This window comes from Drosophila suzukii, chromosome 3 (assembly GCF_043229965.1).
Source record: "Drosophila suzukii chromosome 3, CBGP_Dsuzu_IsoJpt1.0, whole genome shotgun sequence".
Lineage (NCBI taxonomy): Eukaryota > Metazoa > Arthropoda > Insecta > Diptera > Drosophilidae > Drosophila > Drosophila suzukii.
Genome location: NC_092082.1, coordinates 11,220,525 through 11,237,246, shown reverse-complemented (window position 1 = coordinate 11,237,246; position 16,722 = coordinate 11,220,525). Strand labels below are relative to the sequence as shown.

The window sequence follows — 16,722 nt, the reverse complement described above, 5'->3', positions numbered from 1 at the left end:
CGATCGTAATTACATTTTAATAAAATTTTTATAACCCATAGAGTATTTTGAATTTCATCAATTTAGGTATATTTATCGGTCGTTTTCTTATATATTTATTCTTTCTCAGCAATTTCAAATAGCATTAAGAATATAATTTATGCAACTCAGTGCGCTCAGGTCTAGCAATATTAATGATGGCACAACTTCCACGGCTCTCTCCCCGATTCTCCCCAATTCTCCGCGATTCTCCCCGGTTCTCGGTGATTCTCTTCGCCGGTCCCAAGCCAGTCCCCTGCCATCCAGCCAAAGGCTATAAATATGATTGACTGGCCGGTCCAATCGAGCAGTTAAATTTTGAATTTCGTTCGCACAGCCAGTCGGAGGAGCAGTAATCGAAAGGGAGCCATGTTGGTCAAGGTCTTAATGGTGAGTGTGCCGAGCTGCGACCGGGTGGTATATGTAGTACCCATATCTGGATATTTCAAACGTAAACGTATCAATAATCCTGCCAGCTCGCATTGCTCGCGGTCCTGAGCCAGGCGAAGCCCCAGCTGTTGGTCACGACGCCAGTGAGTTATGCAACCGGGGCGGGGGGCACCTGGCTGGCCACCGCCCCCTCTGCCGCCTACTACCCCGCCTATGCCAGCTATCCGGCCTACGCGGCGTATGCGTATGCACCGGTTTATGGCGCATATGCCACGTATCCCTACTACCCGTATCTAAGGCGCTGAATCTGGAATGGATGCCTGTTGCTGTTGGCCTCTGTGCTGGTCATCTTAAATATTCAGTAAAGTTGTAGGCATTCCTACTTTATGTGCAGTGCTATTTCTTAAATTATTGTTGGGGTTCCATAAATTAGAAGCAGTTTAATTTAATAAGGAAATTGTTATCCCTGAGAATATCTTGTTTAACATTTTTCATTTTAACTAACTCCTATTATAAATAAAAAATTGTCTGTTTTTAAATTTTAAATGCTTAATAGCGAAGTGCCTTTGAAAAGAAAAGTTCTCTTAAACGTTTGGGGTTAAATATTTTTGACAAACTCTGGGTTTACAATAATAAGCATTATAGGATCGTAGAAAAATGTGTTTAAGAATTTCGGAGCGCCAGTTAATATTAATTATTTTAATTGAACAAGTTTTTCTTCGAGTTGTTTTAATTTTCGCATAGTTTCATTTGGTTTTGGTTTATTTTTAAATTTAAAAAAAAGTGTCTGTGAAATATAGCCAAATTATAGTTCGAAATAAAAATTTCTTAATGAAAAGTAAAAAAACAATATAACATTATTAAAATCCTTGTGATCCAACATCCCAAAAAACCTCTTACAGACTTAAGATACTTTAAGAAATGAAAGCTTAAAAATAGTTAAAAATTTCAGATCCCTCAAGGGGAATATTTGATGCCACTCTGTTTTGTGTGTGCTCGGAATAATCCTGTTGGTAATGCTTTATTTTCCCTCGCGCTTGATTCGATTTGGCGCCTGAAATCAAAGCGGCATAAATACATAAAATGATAAACAAATCAATAAATGGCAAGAGGCATCATCTACCTTTAGCCAGGTTCTGTGGGATTTTCCATTTGGGTTTTCTCTTTTCCAGCATTTTGCCCCCCTTGTCACTCTTCAAATTTGCTTACATCTGCGCATATTTTCACTTGCACGTCTTCAGCTGGGAATAGGGAGTTGTGGGCTGGAAAAGTGGGCGGGGAGTTGGGAGTACGGAGTGGGGGTTTTCCGGGCAGGGCAGGATGTCGGTGAGTATATCTTGGTAACCCGCTACTGATTTACCTTACGTGTATAAATCTTTTATTCATGTAATCCATTTGAAAAACACGTTTGCACATGATTGTGTTCGTTTCGAAAAAAGGGAATCTTTCTTCTAACATATGTATGTTGTACATATATGTCTGTAAGTATGTTTGGGCCAACCGACTTATGTGCGGTCTGTGTGTGTTTGTGAGTGTGTATTTGATTTGAAAAATCGTCAAAATTATATAAAGTGAATACAAATTTCATTTGCTTGGTTTTATTGCTTCGCCAGTTGCCATACAAACATTGGTTGCCAATTGCCACGGCTACACCGCTGGCAATCAAAATAGTCACACTTTGACTTTTCTAGCGAATTAACGAGGGGTAAATAAATATAAGGTTTTAAGGCAGCCAGCAGAAGAAGTAGGAAAAGGTGGGGAATGGTTTTTTATTTAGGTGGTGTTTATTTTTGGTGATTGTGTAAAGAAATATTTTGTTTAAAGATACATAGAAGAATATCTTAAGAATTATACCGATTAAAGTTTAGTGGTTTTTTCGGTAATTTTTCTTAACTTTTTATATGTAGCATAGTTTTTGAAATAAATAAAATATTGTAACTTTTGTTTTTATTTGCAACCCCGAAAACTTTGGTTCATTATGTGTACCAAAATCCTTTCGACCAACTTGCCATCCTGCTTATCATATTTTCGCTTACCTTTGACAACTTTTGGCCAACAAATAGAGGACCAAAAAAATAAAATGGGGATGACAAACACGATAGGGCGACAACAAGTAATATTCACCATGGAAAGGCAAAAAGTTGCCCGAGCTTGACGCAGTTTTATTGAATAAAAGGTCATTAAATTTGGACGCTATCTGTTGCGAGCGAACTGGCGAAAATGGAGCAGCCATTTTCCCCCTCGGCCCATTTTCCCCTGCGTGGATTTTACTAGCCTTTTCCGCTCAGGTAGCAAACTTTACAACTACTTGGAATTTACCACCTGAGCGAGAATGGAGGGACGAGGGGCGATGCCAAAGTTATGATAAGGAGCAGCAGGATACCGCCGAGGGGCAGAAGGCTCCACTCGGGCCTTTCAACGCGCAGGACAAAGTCAAGCAGAAAACTTGACTGGAGCCGCTGGCTGCGGACAGGACGAAAAAAAAAAAAAAATAACAGGAGAGAACGCGCAGGAAACGCTGAAAGGAAGCATATTTCATATAGAAAAGAAATCCTTTTAAATGGAAAGTTTAATCCTGGCCAAGGCAAAGCGCAGACTTGCCGCCTAGGTTCCGTTGGGGGGAAAAGCGCGGAAAACGCGGAAAAGGCGGAAAAGGGGACGCCAGATGCCCGGCTTTCGATAAGAACTAAGCTGAACTGAACCGAGTGGAAAAAGCGGAGTACAAATTGCTCCCCATCACTGCTCAAAGCCAAAGGAGTTCATTTTGTTCGGGAAAATTGCAAAGCAGAAGGGGAAGGTTATGCACTAAAAATTATATTAACTATTATGAATATTTTAATATAAAACTTGTTAAATGTTCTATAACTACAGGGGTACAACCGCTTAATTTACCTAAATAAAAGCCAACTAGAGATGATCCGTTTGAAATAATAAAATAAGATTAAATTTAAGAACCAATCTTTATTATAATCTTCTGCTTTAAAAGGATTACAAATAAATAACTATATAAAAGTAACTATATCTTGTACAGAAAAAATGTGGTAGGATACAAAATATGTACTAAAAAAGAATTTGAGGAATCAAACAAATCTTTTAGAGCTCTAAAATGGAACCAAAAATAATTAATTCCTTTAAGGTTCAAGCTCATATTTTTTTCTTGGCTAAATAAATTTGAATTTAATCAAATAAAATTAGATGTTTCACTTATAAAACCCATTTGTTGAATCTAAATTTTGTTTAGTGAACTCAATTTATATGTACTTCATATCACTGATTTGAAGGAGATGAGCATATCATAACGAATTTTCAGTGTGAATACTTTTGTAAAGAAAAGAAATGCTTGGCTACGTTGGTATGTACAATTCTTTATTTACACAGATTGGTCAGGATGGGATTTTACAAGCGGTCTGTCTTACTTCTTCAGCAGAACGGGAGCAGCGGCGGCGAAGGGGGCGGTGTAGGCGGCTGCGAAGGGTGCGGCGGCATAACGGGCAATGGGGGCGGTGTAGGCGGCAGCCACGGGAGCGGTATAGGCAGCAGTGTAGGCAGCAGGGGCGGCGTAGGCGGCGGCAGCAAGGGGGGCGCTGTAGGCGGCGGCAATGGGGGCGGTATAGGCGGCGGTGTAGGCGGCGGGGAAGGCGGCGCTGTGGGCCACCGTGTTGGCGGTGTAGCTGGAGGCGTAGGGAGCCACGTAGGCGGCACTGCCCACCACAGCGGGAGCGGTATAGGCCAGAGGAGCGGCGGCCAGAGGAGCCACAATACCAGGCTTGGCAGCAGCCACAGCCACAACAGCGAAGAAGCAGACGGCGAACTGTGGATTCAAATTACCCTAATTAGTTAATCCTTAAAATCCCTTAGGTCCTTAGAACACTTACGAATTTCATGTTGATGGTTGGTTGGTTTTTTTTTTGATTGGTTGTAGTGACTACTTGAAGCTGTGAGCTTGATTTGATGTTGATTCAATCGGACTGGCCCGCTTTTATAGTGATCATAGTGACCATAGCCACCTGAACTAGAAGGCCGCGTTTACCCATGCAGCTGACATCGCTGACATCGCAGCTCAAAGTCTTTGACTCCGTTCCAGTTTAGTGGGCCAAGCCAATCCGATCCAAGCCGATCCCATCCATTGTTGCTGCACACGCACACCTGGCACGTGCCGGGCCTAATTCGATTTGACTTTGTAAAATGGGCCTGGGTAATTGAAATGCGACAGCCCACAAGGCGGAACAAAGGTCGTAAACCAATTATGATCGCAGAATCCCACTTCAGGGGTGACTATTCAAATCGCGAAGGATTTTGATGGATACCTCAATTATTCAGGAATTACAAACTTGTGGAAGAAGAAATCTTTGCGATGCTGAAAGAATAGTATAGGGGTACTTTTCTATAATGCTTAGAAATCTTATTGGGAACATCGATTTGCAAAGATCTCTTAATATAAATTTACAAATGTCTAATATATTCAAACATTTTAGTTTTACTGGAGATTTTTATGATAGCTGTTACTTTACAAAGTATTTTTCCAGTTTTTTTTAAACAGAAACCTTATATCACTGGACAAATCAACATTTTTGACTTTTCATTGCTAACATTATTTTAGGTTTTCAATCCCCAGCTAAACTTGAGCAAAGTTATAAAATGCAACAATTAACTTAAATTTAGCTTAGAAAGTTCGAGCGAAGTTAAATGTATTAATTTCAATCCACCAAACACTCAAATGGGTTCCTGGCTGAATTTCGAAAAGTTTCAACCACCCCTGCGTAGCAACCTCCACCGAGGTTTCCCACATCCTTTCTCCTCTTTCCCCAGGAAAACGGCTTTGTTCTCATGAATAATTTGTGGAAACCACTTAAAGGCGGTCGACCCCCCCTTCTTTTGCAGCTCTCAAATGTCGCTGGAATTTTCTGGACGAATTCAAACCAGAAATTTTTTAATAGACTTCATCTTGATGTGGGCTTTGGAATACGGAAGCGGCTTGAGTTGGGCTTTTTTTGAGGTGGGCTGTCATGTGTGCCGCTCGCTTTTTACGGCACTTAAACGACGCATTAACGCGCACGCACAGCTGCTGCCACGCCCCCTATATCCCCCGCCTCCGCCCAGATCCTGATCCTGGTGCAGACATAACCCCGGCCAAGTCAGAGGCAGTTGCGCCTTTATTACGGCAATAAACTCAACTTGGGACTGGGAAAAAAACAAAAAAAGGAAAAGTGCCGCGAATATTTCACGCAACTTGTTCAAAGTTCCTTGGTGATGCCCTGCATCAAGGAATTTTACCAGGGTATTTCGAAAAATACAAGACCTTAGTTCTTGAGGTAAATATATTTTATACAAAATATTAGAAAAATGTAATATTTTATTGGTATTAAAGTGAAGGACTTAAATATTTTTAAGACTATTTATTTTTTCTGAAATGTGTACACCGAAAAAAAAATTAGCTCTAAATTCCTTAAATAATTGTATTTTCTAAATTGTAAAAACAATTTCTATAATTCAGAAGGTTTACTTTATTTGAAAACAATTGTTAACAAGTATGTTCTTCCTCTAGAAAATCCATTTTAACTCCGAATCAGTTCAAATTTTCAAAAATGTTTAAATATTTGTAGCTTGCTGGGATTCTTATTAGTCTAAAATCAAATTATAAAATAATATATAAAGAATATTAAAAAGTGCTAGTGTTTTGCGATCTCTTCTTTCGGCTTCGAAGTCCTCGTCCCAAGCTTTGTCCCTGTCAAACGGAGCGAATTTTTGTGCTCGGCTTTTTGTGGAAATTTCTTGCTTTTTAATTACTTGCTGGCACTCGTGGATACATATACATCATCCCCAGCTCCCGGGGGATTGCTCTTTGATATGGTTGGTCCCCATTCGGGACCACTCGAAAGTTGCGGGCGCTGCACTCGAAATGGCTAAAAGAAAATGGAGATCGACGGGCGGCTGAGGAGGGGAAGTGCCATCAAAGCTTTTAGGCGGATTAACCAATATAATAATTTCAGTAGCAAGTCCTTGCCGCAAACTTGACAATGAAAGCAGCCTGTTGGCCAGGAGGGAAGTCAAGTGTCAAAACAAATATGTTTGCCGCCTGCGGTTGCCGGAGCAGTTTTCAATTCGAGGTCCCCCGCACGGCTGCATGACTGTGCATTTAGTAGACACCCATCCTTGTCCCCATCCTCGTTCTCATCCACAAAGGGATCCGCATCCCGGCGCATTGGCAATAGGCTGGCTCGTATGCACAGGCACATGGCAAACACTTGAGTCCCACAAAAGGAGCGAAGGAAGCGGCGGGATGCGCGCCAAATCCTTCGCCAGCAACATCATCATCAGCAAAGCAAACCAGAAGGAGAACTGGCAACAATTTGTTGTACTCCGAAAAAATATTACCAACTCCTTGGGTGAAATCATAGACTATAAAAATATTTATAGATTTGTTCCAAAATATTTTCAAAATGTAATAAAAATACATATATACATTTTGAAATCCACGGTTGGACCACATTTTTCGAGATCATATTTCACATATGGAGGTGTCCAAGAAATATGTTCTTCTTTATGGTCCAAAATACTCTATTTTTTAGCGGTTTTTCAAGCGTAGTTCAGTCAAATCGAGACGTACAGCTAAAAGACCGACTGTTTTGAGTAGCTAGCAACATATTCTAACAATCCTCATCATTTTTACAAAAAATAATTTTTTTTACCAATTTTTGCATTTTTTTTAAGGGGTTACATCGTCTATTTTTGCGAAAAATGGTAAAAATTAAACATTTTCAGGTTTAAATGCCAATATATTGGAAATTTAACAACGAGCTCAACGAGGTATGACACTCCTCATTCTGACCTTTGGTTGCATTACGGCAGCCAAAATACTGATATTTAAAGGCGGAAAAACAATATTATGATTTTGGTCAAAAATATTATTTTTCTAGCGGTTTTTTAACCGTAGTTTGGCCAAATCCAAGCGTACATCTAAAAGACCGACTGTTTTGAGCAGCTTGCTTCCTATGCTAACTATCCCCATCATGTTCCGGGAAATTTATTTTTTGACCAATTTTCGCATTTTTCATAAGGGGTTACATCATCTATTTTTGCGAAAAATGGCAAAAATTAAAAATTTTCAGGTTTGAATGCCAATAGATTGGAAATTTAACAACGAGCTTAATGAGGTATGACACTCCTCATTCTGACCTATATTTGCATTATATCAGCCAAAAAACTGACTTTTTAGGGTGGAAAATATGGGTTCGGATAGAAGTTAAAGTGAAGCGGTCTTTATATTAACATAATACATCGAATGTCTTGTAAAAACTCTCCATTCACTAAAGAAATTCCTTAAAATGTATTGAAAAGCCTAAGTCATGAAAAACTTATGTGTTTGAGATTTGCGAAGCCCCCAAAAAGAATATGAATATTACCATGGCAAGGATTTTTCCCTGTGCACCCTTGCTACACCCTCTAGAAAGTGCCTTCCTTTCGAGCAGAGCTTCTTGCAATCCCTTTTCCCTTTTCCCGCCATTTCATCGCCACCACCGCAACCACCCACCACCCACAAATCCATTGCATTGCTGAATTCGCGTAATTGGCATTTTTAAGCAAAATTCACGCTTCAACACTTTTTCAAGTGTGAGACTGCCACTGCAGGAGCATCTGGATATATGTTCCTGAAAAGCCCTGAAAAGGAGTATGTGGAAATGGGTGGTTTTGTGGCGGTGCATTCTTGCAAAGTGTGCTTTGCCACACACACGACAGTCTGCACTCGATATTTCTAATTAGTGAGTTTTAAGCTCTTTGCCCGCAATTTGCGACATTTATTAATTAATTTCTACCAGCGGTGATTGTGGATTATTAGACGCTGATTAGCCGGATTTGTATTGTGGTCTATTAAAGCAGTCGATTGGTAATGGGGCGGAATAAACTGATAATTTCCTGATGACGCATAGGAATAACATTCATATATGAATGAACTATAGTTCACACGATTTTAGCTACCTTTTCGTCGTAGGTTAAACCCGCTAGACCTATTAAATTGTAAAAGCATTGCAGTCGTCAAGGTCAGGGACAAATCGCCTGGCGATTCAAAGTAACGGACGCTCAGGCACGCATCAAAAATAAGACATGGCCAGGTCTAGACCACGAAAACTAAAAAGTAATCATACAAAAAACACAGAGTAGCCAAGAATTGCGCATGCGCAACGTCAATCGAAAGTCGTTGACTTGGCAGCCATCGACGGCTGATCTAAAAGCGTGATCTGCATTGCCAATTAGCTCGGAAAGTGTAAGTGGCTATAAAAGAGCCGTGCAGCCCACTGTTGGACATCACAAACCAATTGGCCATCCACCAAGTGACAAACCAAAAACAAAACAAAACCATCAACATGTTCAAATTCGTAAGTAGTAAAGCACTAGTAGAACAAGGGGCTGTCTTTTAAAAAAAATCTAAAAAGTAAAAGTGTTAAATTTAAAAAAAAATGTGAACTGAATTTAAGTTTTCCGTGAAGGTTTTTATAAATAAAAAAAATCGGAAGTGGTGAATTAAATTATTAGTTTTTAAATACAACTGTAAATACAGAAATCACTTTCCATCTCAAATAAAAATTCGTCTGAGCAGATCTTGAAAAAAAATTAGAGTAAAGAAATCACATCTGAGAAAAGTATTAAAAATATTTTTCTATAATTTTTGAATACTTAAAAAAATGTTTAAATTATAAAAAAAATATTATTTTATTCTTAATTTATATTTTTTTAATCTCCCCCTTTAGGCTGCTATCTTCTTCGCTGTTGTGGCTGTGGCTTCCGCCAAGCCTGGTATTGTGGCTCCTCTGGCCGCCGCTCCTCTGGCTTATACCGCTCCCGCTGTGGTGGGAAGTGCCGCCTACGTGGCTCCCTACGCCTCCAGCTACACCGCCAACACGGTGGCCCACAGCGCCGCCTTCCCCGCCGCCTACACCGCCGCCTATACCGCCCCCATTGCTGCCGCCTACAGCGCCCCCCTTGCTGCCGCCTATACCGCTCCAGTGGCCCGCTTTGCCGCTCCTTACGCTGCCCCCTACGCCGCCCCTTACGCCGCCGCATACACCTCCCCCCTGGCCTACAGCTCGCCCTACGTGGCCCGTCCCTACGTCGCCGCCGCTGCCGCTCCTCTGCTGCTGAAGAAGTAAATCAACGTATTTGAACCCTGGGGAAATATTGCCCCCTGAGCCTGGCTCATGGCTTGGCATTTATTTTCCCTAATAGCCCAACTTGTGATGCATTAAACCTTTAAGAATCTACAAATGGTTTTTTATTTGGGTTACCTTTAAAATTTAGGGTACTTTCTCAAGTTATTCATTTCTAAGAAGAAAAAGAAACATTTGCTTAAATAATTTTGAACAGGAAATGATGGGATCCATAAAAACCTAAAAAAAAGTATCCTTAACTTGATGATAGTCAATATACCATTGTTTAGAACATTACCATCTTCGACTTTTTTATAAAGATCTTAAAGATAACTTAAAAATATGTTAAATTTGCATTACCTCTGATATTTGCAGAGAGTTACCTTAAATAATGTTGATCCTGAGATTAGAGGATTCAGCATATACAACTTTTTAGAACATTACCATCTTAGATTTATTTATTTATATCTTAAATATAACTTAAAATTTTTTAGAATATCATTTGCAGAGTTATTCAAATGAACTGACTTCAAAATCTCCATAGACCCCCTGAAATTCCAGAACGGCTTTATATAGATTAGCATGCGCAACGTTGACAGCCACATATTTAAAATGCTCCATTAGCCAGCGGTTTTTTGCGACCATTTGAGCTAAGCGTTCAATTATTGCTATATGTCGAGGCTGCGGATAGGGGCTGCATACCAATGAGATGGCTGAACACCGCTTTCATCTGTGATGAAATTGTTGGGCTCAAGCCGCAAGCTTCAACGGGTTCGGATATATCCTTAAGCCAGAAAACCAAAATTACCGCATCAACCGCAAGCCACCAAAATATGGGTTAGCACAGACCCATCCCCATCCCCATACCCCAATTTAACTCTCCAAAACCCCGAATACAAACCCCACCTCAAGGCAAACAAACATCAGAGATGACAAGCCGGCTCGAAGCAGTAAATTAAAATTGACACCTGATGCTGACACAATTTGAGGGGCCCGTCGAAGGCCGACTTGGGTTTACGTTTACTTCACTCCCGGCGCTAATGAGGCCCGAAACCAAAGTGCGTCAACAGTTCGGTTCAGTTGAGTTCCGAGAAGGCTCGGCTCCCGATGGTGATGATGATTTTGATGACATTCGAATAAGGCTCTCCATTTACCAGTGCACCTCCCACCATTTGCCTCCCCATTAACCACCCGAAAGTCTCTCAAAACCCATTGCTTTCGAGTGCTTAATCATTATTAAATGGCATATGAAGTGCTCGGCTGAACACTTAAGTGAAGAGATTTCGTTGCGAGCGAAGTGATTTCATAAGAACATTTAGTTAATGAATTCGGGTCAGGATTTCTGGTCTTGATATGAAAGCCTAGAAGTAATATCATGTTTGGAGTGTGTTTTCGAGTAGTTGTTTTTATAACAGCTAAAACTTAAAGTTTTCTTGAGAATAACTGTTCTTGCAATCCAGATAATCTTAAAGCACAAGATCTTTCAACAAAAGTTCTTAAGAATACAATGAATTTTTATGAAAAGCATTATACTTGAGTGTAATGGTTATGAATATACATACCATCGAAAGGTCCAAAGTTTTGTTGCTTCCAAAGCATTTCTGAAAATTTTGTTTATCATCAGACATGTGGTTGATATTAGAAAGTTGAGTTTACAAGGACTTAATATCATATAGGCCGTGACCAATGTTTGCATTAAAAAGTTTTTCGGTTATTGGTTTTTGGGGATTCCATGACCCCCTGACCAGATGCTGGGCTAAAAAAAGAAGGCTCTTTTGTTTGACTTTATTGTTGACTTGGTTAAATGTGGCTAAATGGCCGTAAATGACCAGCAACAGGCTTTCTAAACTTCTCGGCCAGGATGTTTCGTGTGTGTTTGGGCAAAGGGTAGCAAACATAGAAGGGTTAAAAGTTTAAGCAGTGCGTGATTCCTGGGTTCCAGGATTCAGACTCCCCCGTGCGAAAACTTTCTGCATATGTTTGGAAGCTGTCCGCCGGCAGATTACCGCAAATTTTGCGCTCGAATAATCGCCAGGGAAAGGATTGCGTGCGAAAGAGATGGGTATGGAGTCAGAATGAGACGGGTGTAGCCAGCATCCACTTTCATTATAAAATCTGACAGCCCGTAAGAAACTTCTTGTGGCTGCCTTTGTACGGAAAACGCATCGAAATGTAAGCATCGTACACAGAAAAAATATTCGGATTACCTTAAACTTCGAATTTTCCAGGATTATACCAATTTGCGAAAGATACTATTGGTTGGATCATATGATGTTATGTGTACCTTTCGGAACCAAGCTCAAAATCTAATTTGAAAATAAAAGTTTAATTTAAAAAAAAAATTAAAACAATATATTATTTATTTAAATAATTTATTTTAAAACAATAAGTAATAAGTTATGTTGTGTTTATAATACCTTTGTTATTATGATCTTTAAAATAAATTATTTTAAGCTTTTTTAAGCTAAATTAAGATCAGAACTGGGAACCCCTTTAGAACCTATATCTTTAAAGTTAATGGATACTTTTTGGTTAAGATTTTATTTTATATCAATAAAAAGAAAATCCTCCATGAATACCTATAGAAATTATTTACAGTTTAGTGGTGAAAAAGAGGGGACTAAAGCTGAGATGAGCAGCTACAACAAAGCGGAAATACCTTATTACAACAAAAAGTCGTTGGGATCTTATTCTGTTGCCTTTTCTTCCTCTTTTGCTTCCTTTACCGCCATTGCGTTGGAATTATGCGGCATTGTCTAAAAATGAGTTTTCGTTGCTTGTTGCTATTTTTACGTTTCATCGAACAAAAGCAAAGTACCTTGCCGTAGCAACAACAACAACAGCAAGAATGGAGAGTAATAACAAAAACAGGACGATGAGCAGTAAGGACACGAACGGGAACAAAGAGCTGAAAGCTGGCAAACATGAAGCATTAAGCGAGCTTCGGCTGCAAAGGATCTGGAAAAGGAAGCGGGGCGCAAGGGAAGACAAGCCACAAAACACTCAGCGAAGGTAGCAGCCCAACGAACCATCACTGCGTCAGTGCATCCTGGGCCCTTCCATCCCTCCCTTTCCACCCAGGTCATCAGTGCATCCCCATCCCAGGACCCATCCTTGAAGAACCCCCATATCACATAGCAGTACGTAGTTGCAGGAGCGCAATACGCACGCATTCGTGACGTGTAATACTCGGCAGATGCCAGGCGACAAAAGGTGTCGAGGGTGAGGTGATTCTTCAGGTAAGGTAATTAGGAACCATTTTAACAATAAGATGGTTGATGCTAATTATTATATTTCAACAATTACTTTGAAATGTTAGGTCTCTATATGGAAATTTGAACATTTTTAAAATTATTTTATTATTTATCTAACAAATTAAGCTTAGCTTACAATGTTTTAAAATTAATTATTATAAAAGACATGATATAATCCCTATAAGCGATAAATATTTGTAATTTCTAGTTCAATATAGGTTAAAAAAAGTAAATTTGAGTTTAATAATATCATCTATTGAGACAAAAGGTTTATGCTTATACTATATTTCTTAAAAATTATTAGTATATGTCACTTTTATAACTAAAAACAAATACTACAGAGCTTTAAATTATACTAAGCCAATAAGAGATAAAAAGGTTTTTAAACCAAGCTCTCCAACTATTTCAAACATTATGTTTCTCTGCATTTAATTTCTGTCGCCTGTTGAAAGTTTTTTGCGCTCGCCAAAGAAATGCGTCCGCCTTTGTAGTTATGTGCATGATGAAGAAGCGAGCTTTTTTTACCATCCTACCAATCTCAACCCCCAGAATGGTATTCCAACCCCCTCAGAAATGCGGGCTGCTGGCAGTCGTCGCATTAAGTGAAGCACGCGGCATGTTGGATCAAAATGAAGTGCTGACAACGCAATGCTGGCAATGTCCTGGAGGACGAGGACCAGGACATCTGGAGATGGAGATGGAAGCGGATTGAGGTGAGGTGAGGTGTGCCAGGTAAGCGTCTTAGCCCAGACCGCAGTCCTAAACAAAGGCTAGCGATGGGGAATGAGGTGGCAATGTGGCAGGTCCTGCTGCTCCGCTCGATGGCTGCCACTTCAATGGCTCTACGTCTCCATATCCTTGTACCCTTCATCCTTCTTCCTTTTTCCTGTTCCATCCCCATCTGGCACCTACTCTTCAGCTCCAACGGGTTGTTTAATTTACGCGCTGCTATTATTTTAATCTTTTGCGCTACACACAGCGTGAAATGACTTTCACCTGGCCCCGAGCTCCGGCTTCAAAGATATAGAAGCTATAGCTCCGGCTTCAGCTCCAAGTTGGGGTGGCCAGCGCCCAGAGGCGTCTTGGTCCAAAGTATTTAGCACCGCAAACAGGCATATACACACACAGCCATGGTTGAATTTATAGCAGCATAAAGTCGATCCATTAATATGGTTTATGGACAGGCATTTTACCATATACTTAATAATTCACCACCCACCCCTATTTGGTGTTTAATGAATAGTGGTCAAATAATTATAACTTAAAAGTCACCTACGGTATACAGTGTTCTATATTAAAAATTAATTATTTAGTTGCTAGCTTTAAATTTGTTATATGGAATTTAAATTAAAATAGTACACGGTTTTAATTGAAAACTTTTATAATATAACTTCATGATCCTAAATACATATTTCACAATACTCTCTTTTTTCAAAAAAATTGTATATAATACTTACAACTTTTTAGATCTAATTCTAAGATTTAAAATTAAAGTTTTTAATTTAAAAGTCTTTTTGTGTATACAAACCATTCAAAAAATATTTTTATCTGTTTGATATATTATTGTACTTCATTTAAAGAGTTTAAGAACCCATTTAAGATTTTATAATTTAAAAACACTTTCGTTTGGCAACATTCTTAGAAATTTTATGATGGAATATAAATCCGACAGACTTTAAACAGAATTCCTAGAAGTTGTGCCTCTACTGTGACCATACCTTAGCCTTGTGCACCTGTAACTTTTTGTCCAGCTAAGGTAGGGGGCGTTCGGGCCAAAAGACAACTGGGGGCGTGGCAGATAGGGGCAGACGGACTGGGGGCTGCCGGAAGCTGCTGTCAGCTGGGTTGGCCTCAAGGTGCTGCAGGATGTGTTCTCGCCACCCATCCTCGGCATTTACCATTGCTTTTTATTGTTTTATGTGGCTGTCTCTTGCCGGAGTGAAGGAGTGGCAGAGTCCCTGCTCCGCTTGCCACTTCAAGGTGCAAAATGTACGACGTGCGTCGTTCCGTACATCATCGCATGCTTTGTGCTCTCAGCACTGAAATCTTTTACAATCAACATGAAGGAGGAGCAAAGCAATTTTGTAGCCAAAAAAAAAAGAAGAGGAAAGCAAAAAATAAAGAACAGACAGTCGAACGGAAGCGAAAGCAGAAATGACGGGCTGAAAAGCGGGGTAAAACCGGAGCGAACATAATGCCTCAAATCATTTTCATTTCTTGCATGCGCTTGTCTGCACCGAACTGCCTCAAGATGAGGTCCTGGATCCTTGGCTCCTTGGCACCTCAGCTCCATGTAGAATGCTCCATTTACGCGCTTTTCCCCTCCAACTTCCACGGCAGTTTTGTGGGCGTTTTTACGGCACCGGCACTCAAAGCGCTTAAGCTGGTAGTGAGCTATCCCCTCGCCTCCGCCTCTGTACCATCTCTCTCAACATTACAATATTTTAAAAGATTTACTGACCATGTATTTTCAGCACAGCCAGCAAAGTGCAGAAAGCTGTAAAATATTGCGTATACGCCAAAGTGCCACCTGAGAAGCGCAGCACAAAGTCAAATCTAACAAAGCATGGCTAAGCGTTTGCCGGGGACTTAAACGGGTAGGGAGTACCAAAAAGAGTTGAAATTAAAGTTTTAACTCTTAAGAATTCATGGGACAGCAACTCCATTTGGAGCAGGCTCTTTTTAGTTGCTATTCAGGCAATAAGCCAGCTTGGGAAAATATGCAAAGTAAAAGTATTATTACCAAGCAAAATGTTTTATTGTAGTCTTTTAGGATCAACCTCTCAAGAAACCTTGTTTAATACTTGTGTTTTTATGTAAATTCTTACAAATATTGTATATTAAATGAAATATTCTCAATGCAAATTGTAGTTTAAAATTTAAAATTATACTCCATTATTTGTAATCGTAACAAGATACCCATTTTTTGTATGATGGATTAAAGTAAAAATGTAAATAAAATAATACAACGCAGCTTACTAATATTAATATAATCTCGCAAGTATTGTTATTTCCAAAGAACATAAAATAAGATAAGCAGTACAACAAATTAAATCATTAAATAAAAATCGCTTAATAGCTTTTGGATTTAAAATTTAATTAACTTATGTAGTGTTAAGTTTCTTTAGAATTTATTAAGGGTTATGAATCAAGTGTCTAAGCAAACTAATCCCTTGTGGAATTTTACAATTACTCTTACCTCCCGAGTCTTAATTTATTCTGCCAATTAAGGAAACATATTTTTTTGTGCCTTTTCCTTGAGAAAAAAAACCATCAAGTACGATTTCCCAGTTGCAGCAGCAGCCAAAGCTGCTTAGGAGCCAAAATAAATGGAATTTTAAAATAAATTGGGACTGGCAACTTATTTGGCGGCGAGAACTAAGACCGAGGAGCAGTGCCAACACTTTTGTTCCAAACTTGGCCGGCATAACTCACCCGAGAGGCAGGAGATGCGGATGGAAATGGAAATGGTGAGGAGATGCATCTTGGTTTGGAGTCGGAGTTGGAGATGGAGCCACCGCACCACCAGCCGCGCAACAAATGGTGCACATTACAAGGGCCCAAAGCTACTTTGCCAACGCCAAAGGAGCTGCCACGTAGCGACTCACATATTTTATTATCTGCAACGCCACCAGGGGCGTGGAAAAGGGGGGCAAGTCCTGTGGAAACCAGGACCTTGTGTGCAACAAGGCGCACAACTTAAGCGGCGAAGACAAATTTTTATTGCCACAAGCCCAAGTCGATTTCGATTATTGACTGCAGGCCAAACTGTTGCACAAGGAGCAGCCCCAGGAGCAGACATCTCCATTCCCAATCGGATCCTTTCCGGCTGCCAACTTGTGTCTGTGGCTGCTGTCGCCGTCGCTCATTTGAGTCACATTTTATTATTTTCGTGCATTTATCGTATGCTCGGTGGC

The 16,722-nt window shown here is 39.9% G+C and overlaps 3 protein-coding genes across 3 annotated transcripts; 2 read left to right on the top strand and 1 right to left on the bottom strand.

Annotated features, from left to right (window-relative positions):
* The first annotated feature begins 267 nt into the window (after positions 1–267).
* On the top strand, positions 268–961 carry LOC108012667 (uncharacterized). Its single transcript, XM_017078094.4, has 2 exons — positions 268–408; positions 495–961. The coding sequence occupies exons 1-2, from the start codon at positions 388–390 to the stop codon at positions 711–713; spliced, it is 240 nt and encodes a 79-aa protein (XP_016933583.2). The 5' UTR covers positions 268–387; the 3' UTR covers positions 714–961.
* A 2,792-nt stretch (positions 962–3,753) lies between these two features.
* Positions 3,754–4,427, bottom strand: LOC108012774 (vitelline membrane protein Vm26Ab). Its single transcript, XM_017078208.4, has 2 exons — positions 4,284–4,427; positions 3,754–4,219 (listed from the first exon to the last, which is right to left on the bottom strand). The coding sequence occupies exons 1-2, from the start codon at positions 4,290–4,292 to the stop codon at positions 3,821–3,823; spliced, it is 408 nt and encodes a 135-aa protein (XP_016933697.2). The 5' UTR covers positions 4,293–4,427; the 3' UTR covers positions 3,754–3,820.
* Positions 4,428–8,679: 4,252 nt separating this feature from the next.
* Positions 8,680–9,669, top strand: LOC118877359 (vitelline membrane protein Vm26Ab). Its single transcript, XM_036815841.3, has 2 exons — positions 8,680–8,783; positions 9,156–9,669. Exons 1-2 carry the CDS (start codon positions 8,772–8,774, stop codon positions 9,552–9,554), a joined length of 411 nt encoding a protein of 136 aa, XP_036671736.1. The 5' UTR covers positions 8,680–8,771; the 3' UTR covers positions 9,555–9,669.
* The last annotated feature ends 7,053 nt before the right edge of the window (positions 9,670–16,722 follow it).

Bases quoted from the DNA above. Each gene is read 5' to 3' on its own strand.
- LOC108012667 (XM_017078094.4), top strand. From the start codon at position 388: ATGTTGGTCAAGGTCTTAATG. The intron at 409-494 runs GTGAGTGTGCCG...TAATCCTGCCAG, and splicing joins TGTTGGTCAAGGTCTTAATG to CTCGCATTGCTCGCGGTCCT.